Raw genomic sequence first — 24,533 nt, forward strand, 5'->3', positions numbered from 1 at the left:
CAGTGGAAAGAGGAAGCTGAGCAAGAGATAGGAGAAGACCCAGGTGTTTCAGATGGGCCCTTTGTTTCTCTGGCTCCCTAAGTATGGACAGGTAACCTACCAGCCACCTTTCTCCATTCAGCACACACTTCTTTCTCTTTCACATTTATGACATTCCCTGGGATGGATAATCTACAAAAAGGCTTGAATTAATTTCCCAAGAGAAATTTAGCTAAGAATCAATCTCTGACTGCAACGCAAGAAAACACGTGGAGGCTGTTGGGTACAGAGATAATAATATATATTGTTGTTTGACAGGTAGGTAAGCTTTTTGCAGACAAGCAGGATTTTTGTCCATCTAGAAGTGGTAGACCTTGATCTGATTGTTCTCATCCAGCCCAAGCTGCACCAAACCGGAGCCACTGCTGGAGGAATGCGAAGGACTTGGCAAAAAAGAGCTGGCAACTTGAGTGAAGGAAAAGCATAAGAACATGGCGACAAAAACCGGAAAGGCACGAATGGGTGGAAGCACACTGGCCACAGCCAGACCTGGAAGAGAATTCCCCTTGAAAGGATTTTTTTTTTAAAAAAACCCTGGGCTTTCTATTGCCATGCAGCTGGTCACAGACCGAGTTGGAGAGATACGTTTAATTAGGAAGATTCAGAAAATCAGGATTAATCTGATTCTCCCAAAAAAATCAGGATTTACCTGAAGCAAACAAAGAGTCCACTAAATCACTCAGAAGCAAATCTCTCCTAACGACTCAGGAGAAACTTGGAGAGAACTATGGTCTACAAAGGAATGTAGAATAGAGTCCTTCCACCCGTGTTATCTGCCCTATTAGGAAATCAGCATGGCCAAAAAATCCCTCACAAAACAAAACTAGAAATTGAGTGTTCTGGAATGGCCAAGTCAAAGCCCAGATCCAATTGAAATGCTGTAGGTAATTTAAAGCAAGCTGTGCATGGCATGAAACCCCTAAATCATCACACAAGTGAACAAATTCTGCATGGAGATATGGAGAAAAATTCCTCCTAGTCAAAGCCAGAGGCTGGTAGACAGTCTACTTGAGGTTCTTTTTGCCAAGCGGAGAATACCCACTATTGGAGCCAAGGATGCACTTTCCATTTCCACTGAGGGAAATCTCTTAATTTTTAAATGACTGACTGCAAAGTCAAATTTTCATTGTTTCTTTGTTCAACTATATCTACAGGTTGAACTATGTTGAAAAAGATAAAATGTTCAGTGGGCTGTGCTTATTTTTTCACATCACTACAGGATTTTGAGAGAAGGGAAGGATGCACAGCTTTGTTTTCTATAGCTTAATGAGAAACTTGATGATCGAAGTTTGAATCAGATTGAACAAATCTGATTGAAAATGAGGTCAAGAAACAATCTACCTGCCAGGCCAAGCCCACAGCTGGGTTCTACACGCCTCTCCTGCCCCCATGGATACGAACTGTAATGCAGATTAATTTTATAGCACTTGGCCACTATAGACACAGCTTATTATTTTCAGTGTCTCTCAATCTCGACACCTTTTTAGGAATTGGCTGCAATGGGAGATATCAGTTATCAGCTACGGGGCTTAGACAGGACAAAAGGATACCTTTTGCAATCATGCTTGAAACTCTCTAGCCATTTCTTATTGGCATCAATCATGCGCTGGATGTTTGGCTTCTCAGCCTTGGAGCCCTGAAAATGAGGGTGCTGGAACAGGCAGACTTGCTCGCTGTTGGGAAGCAGGAGGTGGGGAGAATCAACCAGGAAAAGAGGTCAAGCAGCGGACAAATTGGTTGTATGCAGGCAATAACCTTAATCAGGTCAGGTGAAGACCAAGGAGACCCAAGGAGGCCTGTGGGAAGGGTATTTTGCTCTTCTGAGAGCACTGTTGATGTCAGAACAGTCTTAATTCTCTCTAGAGCACTGGTGTCAAACTGAATCGCGTCACATGATGTATAGCAATGCTTTTTTGCCTTTGCGGAGCCCGGGTAGGTGTAGCCTGTGCGTGATGCATCCGGCCCGCGGGCTACCAGTTGACACCCCTGCTCTAAAGAATATCTTCTCTTCAGCAAAATTGCAAAATGACAATTCTAAAACACTCCCCAGGAGACAGATTTTGTTTTGTGCTAGCTGACAGTCAATGCTGTAAGGCAAGACACAATGATCTCATCTGACATATCAGCTTGAATGTGAGAAGTTTCCTTACCCAGTTATTAAGGAGTCCAGCTTGTCATCTTGAGCACCGAGCCCACCACAGGGCAATGGAAACTTCCCTGAATAGAAAAGACTACATTTACAAAATAACAAAAAGCGTTCCATTATTAGAACCATACGGAGACTAAAGGCAAGTCATATTTTTCATTCAGACATCAATCCATTCCAAGAGCTTTGGATTTTGCTAAACATTTCTAATAAATTGTATTACTTATTCCAAATCTATCTCCAAGAGCTGGGTGGATTTGTTTAGATGTTTCCATCCCCCAAACGCCATGTTGGACAAAAGATGGACACAAATCAAATTAATTTTGGTTCAGACACTGAATGTTCTTCAAAGAGTCCTTTTAGGTAAGATATTTTCAATAACTAAAATGTTTTCTTTGCTACTATTACATCATATAGCTCAACTCAGTTCTTATCCTTAAACTTAGATCAGTTGTTGATCAGGAAAGGAAGTGGATTTCTGACTAGTGAATAAATAGAACACACTTTACATTTAAACAAATTCTCAGCTTTTTCTTAGAGGGGGAAAGTTCAACCAACAACCAACCTATACATAAAATCTGTACTAAATAAGAGCATCAACGACTGTGAGCTTGCTGCTTTGCACACCTTTTGAGGAAAGGATTCTACACCATGGACCAAAGATAATTGAGTCTTAAATGCCTCTCACTTGTAGATCTTAAGTCAGTTCTTGAAGATGATTTTATTTCTGCTCAAACCCGATTGGTGATTAAAAGCAAAGGTGAAGAAACAACTGTAAAGAAAATTCCCCGTGTACTAGGCTCCAAATAAAAGCTACTACTGGGAACATAATTTTTACAAAATGCTCAGAATGCTCTTGGGATAGAAAACAAAAACACCCAAAGGAGAAAACCTCAGGCACCCGCTTTGAAAGGAAGTCTCAAACACGACAAACAGCTCCTAACACAGCTGTAAATTATGGTGTCATGCTGACTCTTAATAATCCAAATCCTAATTCTGGAATCAGGCCTCATCTTTGGTGAGGGAATGGGGGAAAGAAAGGAGAAAAAACAAGCTCTATCAATTGGCATCAAAACTCTTTCTCCAAAACAAGTTGGTAAACTCAATGCCAGACTGGGCTTTGGACAAAAGAAAGGAACAGCTCAAGAATCCATTCTTACCTGGGAAATACTTGCGCCATTTCTCCATCAACATATTGTCCACAGACTGTCTGCTCACAGCGGCAGAACCGGGGCCAGAATTGCACCAGACTGACTGAAGTCCGGCGGAAGGTGCAAATGATGTGGCCGAATAGGCACGTGCCAGGGAGGTATAAGCAGTCAGAGGAATTCCATCCCTGGCCAGTGGAGCCAGTGACTGGCCTTGGGTGGAAGTGAAAAGAGTCTGCTGGCTACTGAAGGTACTCAGGAGACGAAGGACACAGTTCAGGTCACTGGTGATACGTTGCAGTGATTCAGTCAAATACTGGATCTTGTCAAAGGGAGAAAACGGGACATCCGGTTTCAAGTCAGCTGCTGTGAAAGGGAGGGGATGGGGGGAAAAAACTATTGATTATTTAATGGACAAAAAATACAAAGGTAATAAAGCTCTGAACCCAGAAAACTAAAATCCAGCCACAATTCAGAATTAAAAGCCTCCTGTATGGGGGAAGGGGCGGGCGGAGAGGGGGGTAGTAGGTTTCTAGAAGATCGAAGTCAGACCAATTTAATCCAGCTACTCATCCACTGCAGAAAACTAGAGGAGAAAAGACCTCATCAAATTCATCAAGGAAAAACAGGGCTGTTGGGGGGAGTTTATGGGGGGAGCTTCTCCTGCAGATCTGTGAGGGAGATGACAGATAAATGACTGGACTTCTATGGCAGGGTTTCCCAGTTAAGGTTAGGGACGTACAGAGAGAGATACAGGGAGGGATGAAGAGCTTTTTGGTTTCATTGTTACGATAGATCCACCTTTCCCAAAGTTTCACTGTATTGTTTTCATTGTTCATTTGTGTTCATTTTGGATTTTTCAGGGAGGAATATATATTAAGATTACAGTAAAGGGAGATGTGAAAGTTTAGAAATTTATTCTATAGCAACACTTGTGTGAGGAAACACAAATCCTGACACATGCCACATCTTTTTGGCAAGTAGGAAAAGTGGAACTCTGGGTACAGTGTGTCCCAGACCACCATTCTCCAGCTTTCCAAATGTGTGGCCAGAATTCTCAGTAGCTACATAGACTAGCAGTGCTTCAATGGGAATGAAAGGATATCCATCAGGTTCCCAAAAATGAGTGTAAAGTCACAGATTGTAGGTTGTAGGATACCGGTCTTAGCATTCATCCAAACACTTACTTTTGTGAAGAGACCGATCAGCACTCATAAGGCTACTTGTGTCTTCAGAGTCACTGAGGTCAAAAGTCACCATTTTCTTGCAGGCCACTCCCTTGATTGTATCTTCATCAGAAAACTAGTAAAGAAGAAGGGGTTTTCCTTGCTGCTGTGTCTCAATAACTCAGAATAAAAAAATAAGCAGCCACTTGTCACCAAGGAAGGCCAGGCCAGCTTGCTTAGTTTCTTTGGCTTAGCCAGAACCAGCAGTTGAGCCAAGTGTTCACAATTAGCAGGATGCCCAATTGGGTTGCAGGTTACTGGCAGAGCCAGTGACTGAAGCACCCAAGCCACCTTGTTCAGCACCATCTTCTAAAAGCACATCTCATGGTTAGATCTCAATCAGTTTTGAATAGGTAAAATGACAGGTCGATGCCCTGGCTGATTACATGACAACAACAACTAAAATTGGGCCACCCCACACCCTGGGATGTAGTTAAATAAGAGAGACAAAAGTTGTTCTGACAATTCAGAGGCTCCTTCCTCCCCAGAGGGATAGGCAGCTGCAATGGCACCGAGGAAGACTTAGGATGCTTCCTTGCTGGCTCCGACAGAGCTACCTCTTCCAGAAGAGAGGATTCCAGCTGGCTGAGCCTCTCTTCTTTCTTCTTTAGCAGTTCCTGCCCTTTCCGCATGGCAGATTTCATTTCATCTAGCTGCCTCCCTTCCTAGGGGGAAAGAAAGTCATACTGCAGTAACACAGGCCAATAAAAGAGGAATGTTTGTTAGGACTATTTCTTTCTTTCTTTCTTTCTTTCTTTCTTTCTTTCTTTCTTTCTTTCTTTCTTTCTTTCTTTCTTTCTTTCTTTCTTTCTATCTATCTATCTATCTATCTATCTATCTATCTATCTTTCTATCTATTTATTTATTTATTTATTTATGATTGGTTCGATTTATATGCCGCCCTTCTCCGGAGACTCAGGGCGGCTTACAATGCGTTAAGCAATAGCCTTCATACTTTTGTATATACCTGCTTAGTAGGGCTTTCGCCCCCCCCACCCCCCAAAGCGGTGTTCTTTTTTATACAAAGTCAGCTTATTGCCCCCACAATCCGGGTCCTCATTTTACCTACTTCAAAAGGATGGAAGGCTGAGTCAACCTTGAGCCTGGTGAGATCTGAACTTGCAGTAATTGCAGGCAGCTGGTGCTACTTAACAGCACTTTAGTCTGCTGCGCCACCAAGGCTCAAGGATTTAAATGTTGCTGCCATTGTAAAGTCCTCTTAATAACAGTGTCTCCTCATTTGTGAGCTGCTGCTTGCAGGGATGCAAGCGTTACAGGAGAGGAGGGGGCCGGCTGCTCAATCTTTCCCCTGGAAGTGGCTCGCAGGGTGACTCATTGCAAAGGCAGAAGGGGCAACCCTTCCTCGCTGCATGGCCACTTGTCCAGCTGCCAAACTGCAGTAAGGCAAGCCAAAGCAAGCCAGATTGGTATTCTCAACCCCAAAGGAAGCCTTCTACCGCTATCTCCCCCTTCTCTTTTTCAAGGCATCAAACCAAGTTAGTACGGCCTGGATGAGTTGTTGTAAAGTTCAGCTCAGGCTGATGGTTTCAAGCACTGCCTTGCTTTGTCTAACTCACCACTCACCTCTTCTAGGTTCCTGCGCACTCCCTCTAACACCTGAGAATGGCCTGAGTCTTGCACAGCAGGTGTTCCCTGTAGACCACCATACCAATGCTGCTTGGCTGCTCTTAAGGCCGTTCGCCTTTTTCTCATGGAACGAGTCTGGCACACCAAGAATTCCTTCGCTGTCTTCAGGGAAGCTCCCTCAGAGGAAATGTAGTGCCGTACTCTGTAAGAACAGGAAGAAAAAAAATCTGAGTTTATAAAGAGGCCAAGCAGTCACTCCTCTCTATCCTGTCCCTACCAGCTACCAAAGCCTATAGAGTCACACCACACGTGTAGTTATTTCTGGGTGCCAATAACTTTTTTTTCACTTACTGGTTCAGGAGAAGGCTGTTTTCTTCATTGCTTTTTGGTATTTCAGATGTCATTTCTCTGGAGGAAGGCTTTAGGATTAAACCATTTTTAAAGTTAAGTAACAGGCAAATGAAGCGGAAACATCAAGAACAAATATAGGGTGTGGTTTCTTAATGGAGGGAGCTTAAATCAAAGCAGTGGAATATTAGGTAGGCAATATTATTTCCCATCTCTTCTGACCCTGAGGATCTTCCTCCTGCTTACACCTACATCTGGAGTATCTGATCCGTATGGAATCAGACACTGATTTGTCTCTTCCAGATGGTAGCAGCAAAGGCCTCCCTTCTCAGCAGCAGAGGGTGGCTTTTCACATGCCGTGACCAAAGAGCCAAGGGGAAATCCCACACATTTTTAATAAAGTGCTTTTTGAGGTAGTCCAGCCCCTGCACACTGGACTTTCCCAAATTTCGGCCTCCCCAGACTCTCTTCTCCAGCCCCTGAAGCTCATTTTCTTAAGTAATACCTTGCAATTCAAGGCATATTTGAACATCCCCTCCCCCTGCCTCCCCCCAATTTCAAGATGGTGGAGGAAGTGACTGTGGGAGTCTCATCTCAGGGGTAGCGATTGGTTAGTGTGGCATCCCTCACAAAAGGTTTTGTCTTTCCCATTCCTCAACATCCATTCAATATTGGCTGTGTCCTTTTATAGGCAGAATTGTAAAAATCCATGCACCTTGAAGGCATTTAATAAGAATGCTGCCAACAAACTATTTGAATGACATGCTACGATACATACTGCTTTTCTTGAGCTATATTCTCACTGTAAAGTCCAGGCTGATCTGTGCCACTGAAAGTCCATTTTATTCCCCTTCATCTCTGACCCTGCTTCCACTGACCTCTGGACCGTCCCCTTGTAGGTCTTCCATTCGGAGCGCTTCTTCCTTTTCCCTTGGAGAAGTTGCTTCACTCCATTCTTTATCCAGTTTCTTTAGCAGCTCTTGCTTGGTCCTGATGGTCTCTTCCAACTCACTGAAAGTGACAAGGAAGAAGTCAGATGCCACTCAGGATCTACGTCTGTACTTCTGGCCCGCTCCTTCAGGAAATGGCCAATTCTTGTTCAACTTTTGGAAAGTGAAAGTTAGGAAACATTGCTGAATTCAAGCATGGTGGCAGATGGGCCTGAAACACAGTGGACACCTCCAGGTCAGTGAGCCATGTAGCTTCCCATTCTTCCTAGATCCTGAGAACATTCTCCACCAGTCGCCGGCATAGCTCTATATGTATGCGTCACATGGCTTATTACCACATAATGCCTGGTCCAATCCTGCTTGTCCAGTGAAGAACAAATCTCACCTGGTATGCCTCTCAAGTTGTTGGCTCTGTATCTGTAGCAATTCCACCTGAGACTCCAGCTTTATTTTCTGATCCTGGAGTTCCGCCAGAGCATTGTGCAGCTGCTGTAAAGTATCTTCAAGATTCTCCTGTGCTTTTTGAGACTCCTCAAGGCAGGAATGAGCTGCCAAAGCAGCTTCCTGAAAAAAAAACGGGAGGGGGGGGAGAGGGAGAGTCTAGCAGATGCAACGTTAAATATTCAACTGATATGTAAAGTTTTTTGGCTAAGGTTAGTGCATCCTTGGCCATAGATAAAGATGAGCAGATACTCAACTGCAGCAGTGCAAAGGAGGAACTCATCCTGCCAGCTTGTTTCTATTCTACAGCTGCCTTTCCACTCACATCTAGAGAAACGGCCCCAGATTGTGTGAGTTGCATGCTAAGTGCTCCATTGACTTCTCTGGGCAAAACTTCCTCCCTACAACTTTAGAAAGCTACCACCAGAGAAGACAATCTAATGCTAGTTGGAGTCTTGGTGAACAACACCATCTCCTAATTCTCAGCCTTAAGGCAGCCCTCAGCTAAAGAGGACCGGCTGAGAGCCAAAAGATGGAAACATGTACCTGAAACTGTGCTGCTCCTGCCTCCCCATCTCCTCCCTCCCTCTCTCCTGCCATTTGCATCAACTGCAAAAACTTCCCTTATGTCATCCTAAGGAAAAAGATTCCTAGCTCATTGTGAGAGCTGCCAGTGCATACATTTCTTTCTTCTTCAAGCTGCTTCTCTTCTTCTAGGACCTGCTGCCTTTTCTTCTTCCAGGCTTCCTCCTACACATAAATGAGAAATAATCTAAGAAAGCTGGGAAGCCCACAAAACTCCTCTCTCAGGAGAAAGATTTACAGGGGCTAAGAAACTGGACTCGCTGCCAGCTCAAAATCCAGAGCACTGATAGGCCAGAAGTGCCTCTTGGACAATTCAGGACACCAAAGACTGAGTACAGCAAAATCTTATAAAGATCAAGAGCTGCTTAAGTTTCAGCTCAGGCTCTATGCAGGAAATTCTACGTCTGAAAGCTGTGCCAATGTTTGTCCTCTAGAGGAGAAACCAATAAGCCAACAGAAAATAGTGGAAAAGGCATTCAGATGATGGACAGAAAGAACTCATCTACTCCTCCCAAAAGATATACATGGAGATCTGTGTTATGGGTTAACTAACAGTCCGAGGGGCCAAGTTGCAGTCTTCCCCACTGGTGTGATGAGCTACACAGTTGCGCATACGTGTGCTCACCTGGGCACAGAGTTGAGCTGCTTTTGTCTGGGCATCTTTCGCTCGGAGCTCCAGCTCCAGTTCTGCATCCTGGGCCTTCTTCTCCTGTAGGAAGTAAGCCATAAGAGATGCGACCTCTCTGCCAAGACCCAGACAATGAAGACAGCCAGGTCACGAGGAATGAGGAAAGAACAACTAAGGTGCCAGAAGAACAAGGGAACCCTCCCCTTGTAGCCATTGGGAATTCAAGAGGAGGTCCAATGAGGTGGGAGTTACAGTTAGAGAGGCACCCTCAAGCTCTTGAGAAAGCACTGCCAGGATCTACTGGAAATGTCCTTTTCATGGGCAGCTGAGCCCCATGAGGTCCTGACCTCCAAAGACTCCTCCTCCTCACCATTTTCCCCACCTGCTCCTGGTGCTTCTGGTGCAGCTCCTTCATATTCTCCATGTGTGTCTTTCGCAAGGCCTCTTGCTGGGCCTTGTGGAGCAGTTCCATGTGTTCCAGCTCATCTTGCAGCCCTGCAAGCAGTTCGGCCTTCTGCTTCTTCTCCTGCCGGGTACAAGAGTTGACGTGATCCAAGACGAGGGAGGGAAACAGCAACTCATGCTTCATCATCACCCCTTTGGATTGCTGCAATATGGTCTGCATGGGGCCATCTTTGAAGACCCCCAGGAGGGACAGATGATGCAAGTTGCGGGGGTCTCTTTCTGGATGGTCCCTACTTTCACTGAGGCTACATCTACAGATCCAGAAGTAAACTTGGCGCTGATTGGCAGGAGAGTGTTACTCCAGCCCTAATCAATAGATTCTTCCTAAGAAAAGTGGCTTGGGATTTCCCTTTCTAAGGAGATGCAGAGGGCTGAGCCCAAAACACTACAGTAATTTTCAGTTGCAGCTCCTTTCAGAGGTAAATTCCTTTTGTTTAACTTTCTCTATGGGGGTATCTTGACATCCTTAAAACTTGGCTGTGTCAACAGGCTTAGAGAGTCTCAGGGAAATGGTGATTTAATGAAATGGCTACATTATTTGTAGTATGTAACATCTCTTCCACCGTTTTAACAATAATATGAATTTTTATTATTAATATTAATAATTATTATTAATACTATTATTTTATGGGTTTCTGAATTGTATGCTGTCCAGGTCTTGTAGGCCAGGTAGGCAGCCACAAAGTTATGAAAAACTGTTATGTATGTATTTGTAGTCTGCCATTATTATTTTTATAAATAACTCAAGGCAGCGAACATATCCAACACAACTTCCTCCTCCTATTTCCCCCATACATCAACTCTGTGAGGTGGGCTGGTCTGAGAGGGAGGGACTGGCCCAAAGCCACCCATCTGGATTTCATGGCTAAGGTACGACCTGAACTCAACTTTCCCACTTTCTAACCTGGTGCCCTAACCATTAGACCGATGTCTCTTATTTTGCACACAGTTGATGTTAACAAAATTTACTGTGGATGTTTTATGCTGTATTTTATTATTACTTAACAGATATTGTTAAGTGTTATTATTACTTAACAGCTATTGTTAACAGCTAAGAGACTTAGAATTCAGTGGCATAAAAGTCTGACAGACAGTCAGAAAAATATATAAAAGATGTTTTTAAGCTAGCTCCTTCTCTTCCTTGGATGCTGTGAGTAAAACAACTATAAGCCTACTGGATCTTTTGCTGGGCATCCAACTTATAAGTAACCTTACCTTGTCCTCATGTTGCATTTGAATCCTAGCTAGAGTCTCCTGGTGTATCTTCTGCATTTTTTCCAACTCTCTAGCATGTTCTTGCTCAACCTCTTGACGCTTCTCTTTCAGAAGATCGCTGAGCTACAGTTGGGGTAAAGGCATCCAGATTAAACTGCTGTTATTCCCACTATCATCACACACTGACAAAAAAATGATCCAAAACTGCAGTCAAGGAACAGCACAGTACATCACACGTGAGCTACTGTGACCCTTGTACTGATATAGGTTGTCTAACGTGTTGTGTGAGTTCAGCAATTGAGTTGCTAAATGGCTGCCATTGTATCTATAAAGGACCACCTGTCTCCACCCATTCTGAGGCATTCTGAGACTTCAGGGTGTTGCCTACCAGGTAGGCTAGAACAGAAAATCAGCTCTACCAGACAACCAGAATGGTGCTTGATTGAGATTGGCAATTTTGCAAATCTGACCGTGATATATGTCCCTTCCTATACTCCAGGGAATCAGGGAGGGAGTTGCCTGAACAGATTCCTAATTTCTTATTTCCCAGATTATTGAGTAACAACAATCCCACCTCTCTCCGCTCTGTGCCCGCCCTACCCACGTGTCCTTAGATTTTAGTTTGTTTATGTTTTTATGTATATGTCTAAATACATTTTTTAGGGCTGTAAGCCTCACAGAGTTACCCTGTGGCAAGATGGGCGGTCAATAAATTTTATAAATAAATAAATAAATGCACTGAGGGGAGAATAACAGTCTGACTAAGTAACAGATCTTCCATCAGTGCAGACTTGATCCTGCACATTAGAGACCATGTTGTAAGAAGTGCGGCATTTACTCGTTACCTCTCGCTCATATTCTGCTATGTGATGTCTCTTTTGCTGAATGTTTTGCTCCACACTCTCGAGCTCCTTCTGAAGTTCTGCTTTCTCTCTTCTCTGAGCCTCCATGATTTCCATCCGGAGGGTCAGAATAACCTGGCCAGGAGACAAAGCAGGAGCCTTCAGGGATCTTCAGCCAACATGTATGGTGTGCAACTGGAGTCGACCGGAAGTGTTGCGGCGAGACAGTCGGGGATTAGCGGGCTCTAGTGAGTCCCACGAAATCCTGGGCTGACGAACCGCTGCACAGGGGTCTTCGGACCAGATCTATCCTGTAGGGACAGAGAAGAAAGAGAGGCACCTCAGAAGACCAAGAGGAACAGGCAAGTTCCTCGGAGGTCAGAGGAAATTCTCTTTGACTCTGCAGTGGGGGGGGGGGGGCGGCCATTACGACCGCCAGTAAACTGGGGCAACCGGATTAAGCGATGTGCAGAAGCGGAGAATTGAACAGAATATTGCTGCCGGGTGAATGATATCTAACTCCTAGGCAGAAAGGGGAAAAAAAGGAAGGATTTTTAAAACAATTGCAAATGTCCTGGCGTCATAATAGCGGCTAATAGGCGTGGGAAAGGACGGAAGAAGAAGAGTAAGGCGGAAGTTACAAAGTAACAGAACCCGAACTAGAAATTTGCTTGTTTTGGATTTAAAATACTTGGAGAACTTTAAAAAATTTTTTAGAAAAACCAAGAACCCGAAAAGATTCTTTTTCAATTTGGAAACTTTAAAGGGAGTTAAAAAAAACCCCGAAGAAAAGCCTGTAATAGAAAGGACTGGTTAATGACTCTAAATTGGAACCTAATTGGAATGTAACGTGGAATTTGGACTATATAAATCTGGACTGAATTTTAAATTGACTTGGTGTAAGTAAAAACTGTTAAAACGAACTGCAACCAAAATGGATGCCTGTTAAGCTTGCCAATTGCAAATGTGGATTGTACAGAGCCATCTTCAGGAGAGAAAAAAAATAATTATAGCACTGAACTTTTTAGAAAGAACAAAATGGCGCAGGAACTGAAGAAAATGTTGATAATGATGTACCTATCATTGAAAAATGGAAATTAAGGAAATGACTACAATGTTGCATGAAAAATTGAAACTTGATGACCAAAAAATTGATTTAGGATACATTCAAGCTGACAAAGAAACAATTAACGAGAAGCAAGGAAAAGAGACTGAAAATAAAGACAAAGCCAAGGAGATTGATTAGGGAAAATTAAATGATTATTATCTTGGGTTTAACAATGGAAAAAATGGAAAAAGGGGAAAGGAAAAAAAAAAAGAGGATGGAATAGAAAGAATATAAAAAACTTACATGATTACACTGGGGTTATCAGTGAGAAAATAAGAAAAAGGGAAAAGGGATGGAAAATAATGGGAAAGATACAGCAAAATAGAAGAGTTTATGATCTTAAAAAACAAAATGATTACATTGGGATTAGGGAAAAGAGAGATCAGGATTTTAAAATACAAAAGAGAAGAAGGTAAGAAAAAGAAAGTAAAATATAAAGATAGAAAAGGAAAAAGAAATGGAAAGAGAATATGGGGTAAAGAAAATGAATACTAGGGAAAAGATGAAATTGTATTTTTAATGAAGTGATTTTTTATGGGTGTATGAATAATTGGAATATTTTTAATTAATGAAGGGGATTGTAATAAATGAAATATCCTTAATTATAAATGTCGTATTTAACTAAATAAGAACAGAAAGCTGAAATAATATTGGATTATGAATTAATTAGATATATTTAACTGGTCTTTATAAAAATGTTACAAAAATGTTGAAGCCTATTAGTTGGAATAAATGTTACCAAAAAAATTATATATAAAATTGTGTTAAAGATTAACAAAAATCTATATAAATCTAAAACCGGGCCAATATTCTGTTCATAAAAGATGCATTTTATGTTTGTTTGTGTATTTATTTATCTATTTATTTTTATTTTTATTTATTTTTATATGCCGCCCTTCTCCGGAGACTCAGGGCGGCTTACAATGCATTAAGCAATAGCCTTCATACTTTTGTATATTTTATACAAAGTCAGCTTATTGCCCCCACAAACCGGCTCCTCATTTTACTCACCTTAGAAAGGATGGAAGGCTGAGTCGACCTTGAGCCTGGTGAGAATTGAACTCGCAGTAATTGCAGGCAGCTGGATGTTAAATGCTGCCTTAGTAGGAGGCATTATTAAAAAAAAGTATGGTATGCAACCCACTAGAGTTTTTTTCCTAGCTGGTGGGAAAGACCAGTTTCTTTTCTTAAGATAGCTATACTTCATTAAGTATTTAAGTCACAGATAAGCCTCTGTGCCTGCATGAGGAACTTACAAAGCGTCACAAGAATTTGCACAGGGTCTCCCTCTGTCCCCAGTACTGCTGTCAATTGGCTTGCATATTTCCTTGCAATTTCTGGCTATAAAGGCCATACTCAGGGAAATCCATATTCTTCTATCTTGAGATATTAGGATTAAAAGAAAATAATTGATCTGTTTGACAAGAAAGCCTTAGCACCCCGTGTTTTGGCTGTCCGATCCTAAGAATCCCAAAGTCCTCCTGACAGATAGCCCCAATACTGAGCAGACCTAAGAGACACAGTGTAAATGTACGAATTAAGAGGGATTGGGTGCAGGAAAGAGATTTGTACAGTTGCCAGCACCTCAGAAAATAAGGTACGATAGCAAAACAAAACCCCCAAAAAACCCAGGCATCAAATAAGGAAAATCCAAGGGACAGCAGTCAGTCGTCTCTGGGCCTCAAAACTCTTCTATGGGTTTTAAAAATTCACAGATGAGGTTCTTCATGGCAGACAACAGGACGGAGGTACCTCTACAGCTTGTGAAACCGGGATTAAAATTGGAGACCCCAATGCAGCTGCAAGAACCAGGGTCAAGGCTTGCTCTATCCCTTTGACATAGATGTCTTACCTTCTGGTGCTCTTCTGCTGCTGCAGTTTTTTGTTGCTGGATATCTGCTGCCAGCTGCACCTGTAGTTCCTGCAGAGCCTGCCAAAGGATCCAGAAGACAGCTTGTAAAGAAATCCATTTATAGCTTCCAAATTAGAAGACTGGCAGATATCCCTGATCTATATCCATAAACATTTTTACAGTTGTATTGTATGACCAGTGGTCCCCAAATTTCTTCCTGACTTGTGTCCTACTCTACCTGTAAAATATATCTCCTTAATTTTCTTTGCTAGGCAAGCATTTCATGGTTACAAGCAGGGATAGGAAATTGGTTTTGTACCAATTTTGACAGCCAAATTCTTTTTGCAATAATAGTACGACCAGAACTAGATAGAACTCACCCAATATCATGCAGTGAGTTCCATCACTGAAGTCACTGAACGTGAATCTGTCCATCATGACCCAACCTTCTAATACTGTAAGAGACTGCTTTTCTAAACTTTCTCTAAACTTTCTGAAGGCGTTTGACGCTGATGAGTATCAGTTCATTGAATTAATTTCTTCACGGACATATTTCCTAAGAATGATTCCCCCTTTTGAGACCCAGTATCCCTGTAATGTGGCAGTTTTCACAGGGCCGCATGTCCCATTGGAGCACTGTTGCCAGGCAGCTACACTCTTGCCCCAGGGGGCGTCTTCTGATTTCCCAGCCCCTGGGAGGGATGAAGGGGGGCATTCTCACCAGTTCCTTTTCTCTGCACAGCTTCTCCCTCAGTTCATCCAGGGCCCTCTGGTTCTCCTGCTCCAGCGCCATCTGTTCAGCCTGCTCAGCCATTTCAGCCTCTTTTTTTATCCGTTCCAGAGAAAGCCACTTCTGCTTTTGGAGCTTTTCTCTCTCCTGTTGCTGAAAGGATTCTAGCTCCTCTTTCAGCTGGTTCAGTGCAGCTTCTTGTGCCAGCCTGAAAGGAAGTGACCAAGAGATAGCAAGAAGACTTCTCTAGGCTTTCTTCAGAGAGTCCTTGCAGGCAGGCAGCCAAGCTCCTTGGGATACCTTGCCCCCAGAAGCCCCCGTTTGCATCAGCATTTTGACCAGGGTGATCATATGGCCAAGGAAACCCCAAATTGGAATTCAAGGGCAGAGAATCTAGAATTCTGTCACCAGAAAATAGCATGCAAAGTTGCCAAAGTTTTCGGAAAAGTTATTTTTCTCCTTTTTGGTGATGGTGAGAAATCTGCCAGCAGACCCATAGCTTCTGTAGAGGGAAGAGGATTTTATAACAGACCTCTGGGACCAAGTCATATACAGCTATGAGCTCTTCCAGTTGTACAGATTTTCAGGGACAGAGCCTCACAATTTGTCCGCTGAGTTTCACAAGAAACCTCCAGCATCATTTAGTAGAGGAAAGTGTGCACAGAACACAAGCCCAGAGACCAAAGACGACTAGCAGTTGGCAGTGGAAGGTTGACTAGCCTGCTTTGCTCAGCTCTTCATCAGTCAGCAGAGCGCAATTTTTTTTTGGAATTTTTTAAAAAAAATTTATAGACAAACAAACATACAATACATAATCAATCAATCAATCAATCGTTCAGTGCTTCATCTGAATACATCTTTTGTGATTTCTTCTTGTTCTCCAGTATTAATCATTTCATAATATCATTTCATTTATTATAGTATTTCTGCCATATTTCTTACTTTGCTATTAATACATTTATCTTCTCTCTCCTCTTTCTTCTTCCCATGTTTCATTACAACATTACCCTATATATATTTCTTCTCTAACCACTGGTAAAATTGTTTCCATATCTTAAAATATTCAGATTCCTCTCTTTCTTTGATTGTCAAAGTCAATCTATTCATTTCTGCACAATCCAATATTTTCTTAATTACTTCACCCTCTGTAGGGATTTTTTCTGCTTTCCATCTTGAATTGCGCAGGGTGCAATTCAAGGTGCCAGTCATCACCTACACAGGCCTACCTAGCCTAGAGTCAAGTTATCTGTGGAACTGCCAGACTGTTCCTGCTTGCTCTACCAGATCTAGCAGAGAGCACTGCTTTGGGTCTCTTCTATTAAAGAGCATGATCTTGCTGGACCTGGAGTCCTGCCTTCTTTGCTGCAGCTCTTGCCTGTGGAACAACATCCTTCTGGAGTTCTGAATGGCCCCAACTCTGACAGCCTTTCATAAGGCACTCAAGTCCTTAGTGTATAAAGAGTATAAAGCCTTGAAGTGCATGTCCATAATTTAAAGAAATACATAATTATTGATTTTTTCTGCTTAAGTGAGATGAAACTGCAAATCAATCCTATCTTACCCATAAATCCAAATGTTTTTGTATGACATAAAAATCAGTCTCACTCATGAGACAGTGACTTTCCCATCCACAAATGTTCCAAACTACAGAGGATGCACACTTCAGCAGTACTAATCTACAGATAAGGCTGGCTCCAGTCCTACAACCGTCATAGGGGACAGAGGTCGTCCCCTAGGCCCCTTGTCTGCGGGCTGCCTCAGGGCTCGGTCCTCTCTCCCCTCCTATTTAACATCTACATGAATCACTGGATGAAATCATCCGACGACATGGGGTGGGATATCAGCAATATGCTGATGATACCCAGCTGTATATTTCCACCCCTCATCAGTTCAGTGAGGCGGTAAATGTGATGTGCCGGTGCCTGGAGGCTGTGAGGATCTGGATGGGAGTCAACAGGTTCAGACTTAACCCAGACAAGACCGAATGGCTCTGGGTATTGCCCCTAAAGACTATGTCGATTGTCCACCCGTGGTTCTGGGGGGAGAGAAAGTGCCCCACTCAGAACGGGCTCGCAATTTGGGTGTCCTTCTAGACTCACAGCTGAGATTGGAACAACATCTGACAGCTGTAGCTAGGGGGACCTTTGCACAGGTTCATCTGGTGCACCAATTGCGACCCTACTTGGATCAAGAGGCTCGCCTCAGTCACTCATGCCCTTGTCACCTCACGGTTGGACTATTGCAACGCGCTCTACATGGGGCTACCCTTGAAAAGTGTTCGGAGACTACAGTTGGTCCAGAATGCAGCCGCATGAGTTACAGTGGGTGCACCTAGATACACCCACATTACACCAATTCTCTGCGAGCTGCACTGGCTCCCTATTGGTCTCCGGGCGCAATTCAAGGTCTTTATTATTACCTTTAAAGCCCTACATGGCTCAGGACCAGGCTATCTTCGAGACTGCCTTCTACCATATAGCTCCCAGCGACCGGTAAGATTCCAGAGTCGGTCTCCTCCGGGTCCCGTCAGCTAAACAATGTCGGCTGCCGGGCCCATGGGGGAGGGCCTTCTCTGTGGCTGCCCCGGCTCTCTGGAACCAATTACCTCCTCCTCCAGACCGCCCCCACCCTATTGGCCTTCCGGAAAGCGGTGAAGACCTGGCTCTTCCAGCAGGCTTGGGGCCGTTGATCTCGTTATAGTGATCTTGCGAGACCCGACCACAAATTGGAGTGTTATGTGTTTTAACGTTTTAATGTTTTAATGTCTTCTTTTAACTTTTGTATGGGATACTGTTGCATTGTTTTATTCTCTGTTGTAAGCCGCCCAGAGTCCCTTGGCAGTTGGGCGGCATAGAAATGCGACAAAATAAAATAAATAATAAATCGCATCTTCCCCCGAAGAGGACAATTAGAAGACTTCAAGGCAATCTGATACCTGATCTTCTCCTTCCCTGCATCCATCTCAGAATGCAACTCAGTGTGGAGTTTTTGAAGGTCCACTTTGATCTCTTCCCTCAAGCGTATCTCTTTTTCCTGCCTAGTTGTCTCCAACTCAGTTTTCAGTAACCTAACAGATAAGCAGAGTGATTTGGACTGTGAAACTAGCTGCTAAAAAAAAAAAAAAGGAACACCACCACTAAAGTCTGTAGAAACCTTCAGCAATTTACAGCAAAAGCCGACTGCATGATTTCTAAGTAAGGAAGATACATGAATGAATAAAGTCAATATGGCTCTAGAGAAAGATTTTAAAAAGTCCATCTTGCATGTATTTTGGGGTCAGCCCTGGCAACATTCCTTGAAAACAGTATGTAGAATCAACCGTACAAGGTAAATTGTGACATTTTTACATATGACATTCTAATCTTTACAACTTGAAGTCTCTGAGGAACCTTCCAATCTCATCTGTCCCTTCCCTTCTAATTCAATTTGTTTATTGATTAGTCATTCAACCATATCAAGAAGCAATATAAACAGCACAAAGAAAAATGGAGGCCATCACTACTGCTCCTGCAGTCAATCCCAATCTGTTCTAAGTGGCACAGACTCTTCTGGATGCTTTTTGATACAGAAGTCATGATTTTCCTAGTAATATGCAAGTTCGCTCCCTACAAAAGGTATGCCAAGTTGTCCTAACCCAACATTTCTTATTCCGGAAAATAATTTGATCTTTCATCTTCTTGCTGTCTTCCCTTCCTTCCACCTTTTCTGTTTACAGTTATTGCTAAATTAACCAGATAATTGATTGGTCGAGATGTCTTCCCCATCCCACAGCTTGGTGAATCCCTGCACTGTTTCTCATGCACGTGGGATAAAATTTAGTGAAAGACTCTCTACACTTTCCCATCTCAAGGACACTGGGGCCAGCTGTGTAGTTTTTCATCTGAAAATATGGTAAGATTTTGTTAGTTTAAGTGAACTATCAAAAATATGCTAATGGTAACCAATTGTATAATTCTGTTCCAGGCCTAATGAGAGATGCTGTAGACACAGTCACCTGGTGCCTGGAAGATATGATAGATTGGATAGGATAAAACAATTGAATCCCATCAAGAAATGCTAGCACTGATTCAGAAGTTATCTAATGTCCTGATTATTCTGAGTTAGTATCCGCATGGCATTGCATGTGGCCTCCTATATGTACAGTTTGTTTGTTTGTTTGTTTGTTTGTTTATTAAAATTATATACCACCCTACTCCTGAGGGACTCAGGGCGGTGAACAGCCAAAAGATAAAATACAAACGTTAAAAATCATTTAAAAATACATTAAATTCTTTGGCCCAAAAACAAATTTAAAACATCCCAATTTATAAAACAAATTTAAAAGCAATTTAAAGGGAGGTTAGGCCAGGCCAGCCTGCTGGAATAAGAATGTTTTGAGGGTACGGCGGAAAGTGCGCAAATCCGGGATCCTCCGCATCTCCGGGGGGAGCTCGTTCCAGATGGCAGGTGCCCCCACAGAGAAGGCTCTCCCCATGGGGGCCGCCAGTCAACATTGTTTGACCGATGGCACCCTGAGAAGACCCTCTCTATGGGACCGTACTGGTCGGTGAGAGGCTACTGGTGGCAGAAGGCGGTCTCGTAGGTACCCTGTTCCTAAGCCATGGAGCGCTCTAAAGGTAGTAACCCAAACCTTGAAGCGCACCCGGAAGACCACCAGGAGCTAGTGCAGCTCGCGCAGGAGGGGGGTCACATGGGAGCACCACATTGTTCCCATAACCACCCGCATGGCCGCATTCTGGACCAGCTGGAGCCTCCGGGTGCTCCTCAAGGGGAGCCCCATGTAGAGAGCATTACAGTAGTCCAGGCGGGAAGTGACGAGGGCATGAGTGACTGTATGTAACGAGTCCCGATCCAGAAAGGGACGCAACTGGCGAATCAGGCGAACCTGATAAAAAGTCCTCCTGGCCACAGCCGTCAAATGCTCTTCTAAAGACAGCCGTGAGTCCAGGAGGACACCCAAGTTGCGAGCCCCCTCTGTGGGGGCCAACGACTCGCCCCCAATAGTCAGTGACGGCACCAACTGACTATATCGGGACGTCAGAAACCACAGCCACTCGGTCTTGGATGGGTTGAGCCTGAGTCTGTTTCTCCCCATCCAGATCCGTACAGCCTCCAAGCACCGGGACATCACTTCAAGGGCATCATTGGGGTGATCCGGGGTGGAGATGTACAGCTGAGTATCATCAGCGTACTGATGGTACTTCACCCCGAAACCACGGGGTAGTTCTTTCTTGACCAGCAGCTAAAATCACGGCTGGGGAGCTTTTGCCCAGCTGCAGGTGGTACACTAATTGTTGGCCATCTTTGGGAGAGACAGTGACACATATCTTCAGCACCTTAAGGTTGGATTACTACAATATGCTTTGAAGACTACTCAGAAACCACAGTTGGTCTAAAATGCAGGAAGCTACTAGCAGGTGGGACTCCTTTACTGACGCTGCACTAGTTACCAATCAGTTTCTGAATGCAATTTAAAATGCTAGTTGTAGTCTATAAATTCTTAGAGGGCCCGATTCCACTTATCTTAGAGGCTGTTTCCTTCAGAGGATATATGCCTGGCCTTAGCGGTCATTGACTGACCACAGGGCAGTGATGGTACATTGATCAGACTGCACCTACAATATGAGTCTAGTTTCAGCCAGCATGTTTTAAAGAGAACTCTGGGATATTGATCTACTGAAATTAATTGAGAGGTACGCAACCAAGGTGATAAAGAACTGGGAAAGAAAACACTTTTGAGGAACAGAGGTACTGGATGTTTACCATGGAGAAGAGAAAACTGAAGAACTGATGTAGAAGACAGGCAGAATTGTTCAACATTCCAAAAGATGGAATGAAAAACAATGGGAACAAGGTTTAGTTGGACATCAGAAAAATGGGAGAGAAAATGGAGCAAACAGATTGCCTTGGGAAGAAGTGGAATCTTCACTAGAAGCCTTTAAACAGAGGAGGCTCTGTGGCAATCTATTAAGGATGCTGAAGGAATGAATTCCTGAACAATGCAGAGGGTTGGATCAGAGGTATACCCTAACCCTAACCCTAACCCTAACCCTAACCCTAACCCTAACCCTAACCCTAACCCTTTCCAGTCCTGGCACTCTATATTTTAATCACTGGTAACTGAGAGTCAATGTAGTATAGAACTGAAAGTATTAGACCAAAACCCAGTAGAAGGAGATTCAGTCTTCGCAGGTCCACAGAGATCATGAAGTGACTTCACTGTAGCTCTACCGCATCTCCCAGGGCTGCTTTTGTGGAAATAAAATAAAGGAAAATCACTATGTATGGCCCATTCAGCTCCCAGAAGAAAAGCAGGACATAACGTAATAGTAAAGACAACTGCCATGACTCACACAAGCAGTACAAGCAGTATCATGTTCAAAACTTACTACTTTGTAAGTTATTCTGGTTAAGAGAGAAAAGATGCATACAACCTCACTGCAGGAATGGGAAAAAAAAATGGAAGGAGAAGAACGACCAAAGCATCAGGCAATGCAAGAGTTGGATGCTGATGTACATCAGAGTCCTACACAGAACACAAATCAGTACCTATCCAATCCACAAGTCATGAGTAGCCTAGGGCAAGTGTCAAATAGCTGTGGTCTGTATCGAACAGATAACGTTACATAAAGGCAGTCAATTATTTTTTTAATGGATGAGCTTTTCCTAAAAGTTTCTAATTAAGTAGCTTCTTTGACATTTTCTGTTGGGATTTGGGATCTCAATGTTACAACAAATAGTCCTTGCCTCTTTCTAGGAAAGAATTTTAAAACACCAAGACTTTGGATTTGCACCCTTAATCTATGTGACAGAAGATGAGCACTACTGGCATTCATTGGGGGTGGGGTGGGGGAGGAAAGCCAAGTATCCATAGTATAGATGCAAAGAAACTCACCGGAGGGCAGACTCTTTCTGCTGATGTAACATCTGGATCTCTTCTTCCTCTCGTTGTTGCAATTCTTCCTGCAAATTCTGAATATGTATCTGTTTTTCTTCCAGCAAATACATGTTTGTTTCTTCCACTTTGGTTATTTCCTCCAGTGATTCCCCAGTATGGACATTCCATGGCTTTATTGGATTAATTTCAGTCTCAAACTGCCTGCTGTTAAGAACAACAAGTTCACACTAATTATTACTTGAAATGGACCAGGGTAGAATACAGAAGCCTAAAAAGACCCAATGCAGAAAAAAGACCTGTGAGCAAACAGAAGCCTACTTAGGACAATTCTTCATCACTTAGCAAGGCAAATGCCAATTCATTCAATTTTGATATACTCGGGTTGCTTCCAGATCACACCAAGATGCCTGAAAAAATGTTTTAATCTGATGTGCTTTCATCTTATATTTTTATCACTTGCAGTAATATCGCTTCTTTACATCTGCAGCCAATCAGCTTCTCAAACAGGAAGAGACACAGAAAATCAAAATATGGAAAGGGTTCAGAAAGCACTCTTTAATCAATTGTTCAGCTCAATATCTGGCTGTTCACCGCCCTGAGTCCTGCGGGAGTAGGGCGGTATATAAATCTAATAAAATAAAATAAAATAAAAATAAATATAACAGTGAGCTGCTAACTGCACACTTGGCTGTAACCTTTCCCATTAAGATAGCAGCGGTGTAAAATGGCTTTTCTTTTCTAAATCCCTAGGGCAGAGTTGCGGAAGGGAATTTCCCTAGATGCTTAGTTTTATATGTACTTTCAGAAAAGGAGAAGAGTACTTGGAACACTCTCCTTACAAAATAACGAGATTTACCGCTTAATATCAGGATCAGATAACAATATCACATTCCATGAATGGCCTGAACACCTTTAAATGCAATGTATCTTGTATAGTTTTAATTTTTCCTATTCATCTGGATTCTGGATACCAACATTATGGGGGGAAAGGGCTAACATGGTACAATATAAACGCCTTTTTGTAAATATGTTTATTTTGTTTTCCTGGCTTGTTTAAAGTTTACAGGTATACCTTAGAAGCATCAGAATTGTTATTTGTGGGAGTGTCTTTGAATCTAGTCTAGAATATTTATTTACTGCAGAATTCAGCAGCCAACTGGTCTCTGGAAAGAGTCAAAAGAAGATGTATTTCATTTGTACTAAAATATTATTCTGGGAGAAATTCCAGGCATTGGTTATTACCCTTAAGTCCCTAAAAGGCACTCAAGATACCACTTTTTTCTAGAGTATTTCACACTTCATCCTACTCACTGAGTTCATTTAAAAAATCTATTCCTACAGATACCACAGCTTGTTATTCAGGGATTCGAGAATTATGCTTTTTCAGCAGCTCTTCCTGGTCCTTGATACGATCTCCTTGTTAAAATGAAGGAACCCACCTGTTTTGTTAGAATTTAAAAAAAATGTTTAAAACCAATGTGCTTCAGAAGGTGCTGTTATTTTCAGAGACAGTACTCTTAGAAACCTGATCAGATTTGGGGCTTCCAGCAGCCCAAGACGATGTAGTTGGCCTTTAAATCCATCACGCCAGCCTATGAAACACTGGTAACTCTTCATACCAGCCAAATAACTGGCTCCAACTGACAATCCTTTTTAGCCGACCCCTTGCAGGCAGTGCTGCCAGGAGGAGGGTGGGAGAAACAAGTGGGGACAGAGTGGAATTAAAAGAAGCGAGCCCTGAATAAAGTCAGGTCTCGGAAAACAGATGTGCAACAGCCATGCTTTTTGCAAAGAATTTGGGCTTTATACCTCTCTTCTGCCACAGCAGATCCATTATTTTGTTCCTCTTCCAAGCTGTCTTTGTCCTCATTTTTCTCCTGCGCCAACCAGTTTTTGTTCTGCAAGAGAAAGGAAAGGTGGAAGCTTTGCCACAGCCCCGTATTTCAGTGAAAAGGTGAATATCACAGATCCAATCTGGACAAGAGATTTCTACATTTAACTGTGATAGCATGATCCGATGCAAGATTTTATGTACTGTGAAACCAACAAGAAACAGTAATCATAACACAGTTATGTGTGTGAAAAATTGAAAGGAGTTTGCAATACTTCCCCCTGTGCAACAAAAGTGAATGACAAATAAAGGAACTCATGGAAAAGATTGAAAGAAAAAGTCAAGAGGACCATATCGCTCAATAAAGTCTGGAGAATATTTAAAAGTACAATAACTGAGGCTCAGCAAGAATGAGTTAGGTTTTCCATCTCTCTTTGCTATTGAGTGGATAGACCTTGGATTGACTTTCACAGGGAAGAACCAGAACTGTTGAG

General features: G+C 42.8%; 1 protein-coding gene across 11 annotated transcripts in view; it reads right to left on the reverse strand.

The window, feature by feature from the left end:
- Nucleotides 1–263: 263 nt before the first annotated feature.
- Nucleotides 264–24,533, reverse strand: part of CEP164 (centrosomal protein 164) — a 30,503-nt gene continuing 6,233 nt past the window's right edge. For 2 of the 11 annotated variants that reach the window (XM_070952230.1, XM_070952223.1), the window contains 19 exons: nt 24,018–24,106; nt 22,206–22,412; nt 15,302–15,518; nt 14,581–14,658; nt 11,624–11,755; nt 10,779–10,901; nt 9,481–9,624; nt 9,096–9,179; nt 8,567–8,635; nt 7,830–8,008; nt 7,373–7,505; nt 6,498–6,565; nt 6,144–6,348; nt 5,117–5,224; nt 4,521–4,635; nt 3,346–3,699; nt 2,190–2,256; nt 1,590–1,712; nt 264–437 (listed from right to left, as the gene is read on the reverse strand). In XM_070952230.1, the coding sequence (XP_070808331.1) occupies nt 338–437; nt 1,590–1,712; nt 2,190–2,256; nt 3,346–3,699; nt 4,521–4,635; nt 5,117–5,224; nt 6,144–6,348; nt 6,498–6,565; nt 7,373–7,505; nt 7,830–8,008; nt 8,567–8,635; nt 9,096–9,179; nt 9,481–9,624; nt 10,779–10,901; nt 11,624–11,755; nt 14,581–14,658; nt 15,302–15,518; nt 22,206–22,412; nt 24,018–24,106 (2,595 nt within the window). In that variant the 3' untranslated portion in view covers nt 264–337. Of the gene's footprint in view, nt 529–1,589; nt 1,713–2,189; nt 2,271–3,345; nt 3,700–4,520; nt 4,636–5,116; nt 5,225–6,143; nt 6,349–6,497; nt 6,566–7,372; nt 7,506–7,829; nt 8,009–8,566; nt 8,636–9,095; nt 9,180–9,468; nt 9,625–10,778; nt 10,902–11,623; nt 11,756–14,580; nt 14,659–15,301; nt 15,519–22,205; nt 22,413–24,017; nt 24,107–24,533 lie in introns of those variants that run through there. The other 9 variants (XM_070952227.1, XM_070952224.1, XM_070952221.1 and 6 more) reach the window with 8 other exon arrangements.

This window comes from Pituophis catenifer, unplaced genomic scaffold (genome assembly GCF_029215685.1).
Source record: "Pituophis catenifer annectens isolate HBS135680 unplaced genomic scaffold, rPitCat1.0.hap2 SCAF_12, whole genome shotgun sequence".
Classification (NCBI taxonomy): domain Eukaryota; kingdom Metazoa; phylum Chordata; class Lepidosauria; order Squamata; family Colubridae; genus Pituophis; species Pituophis catenifer.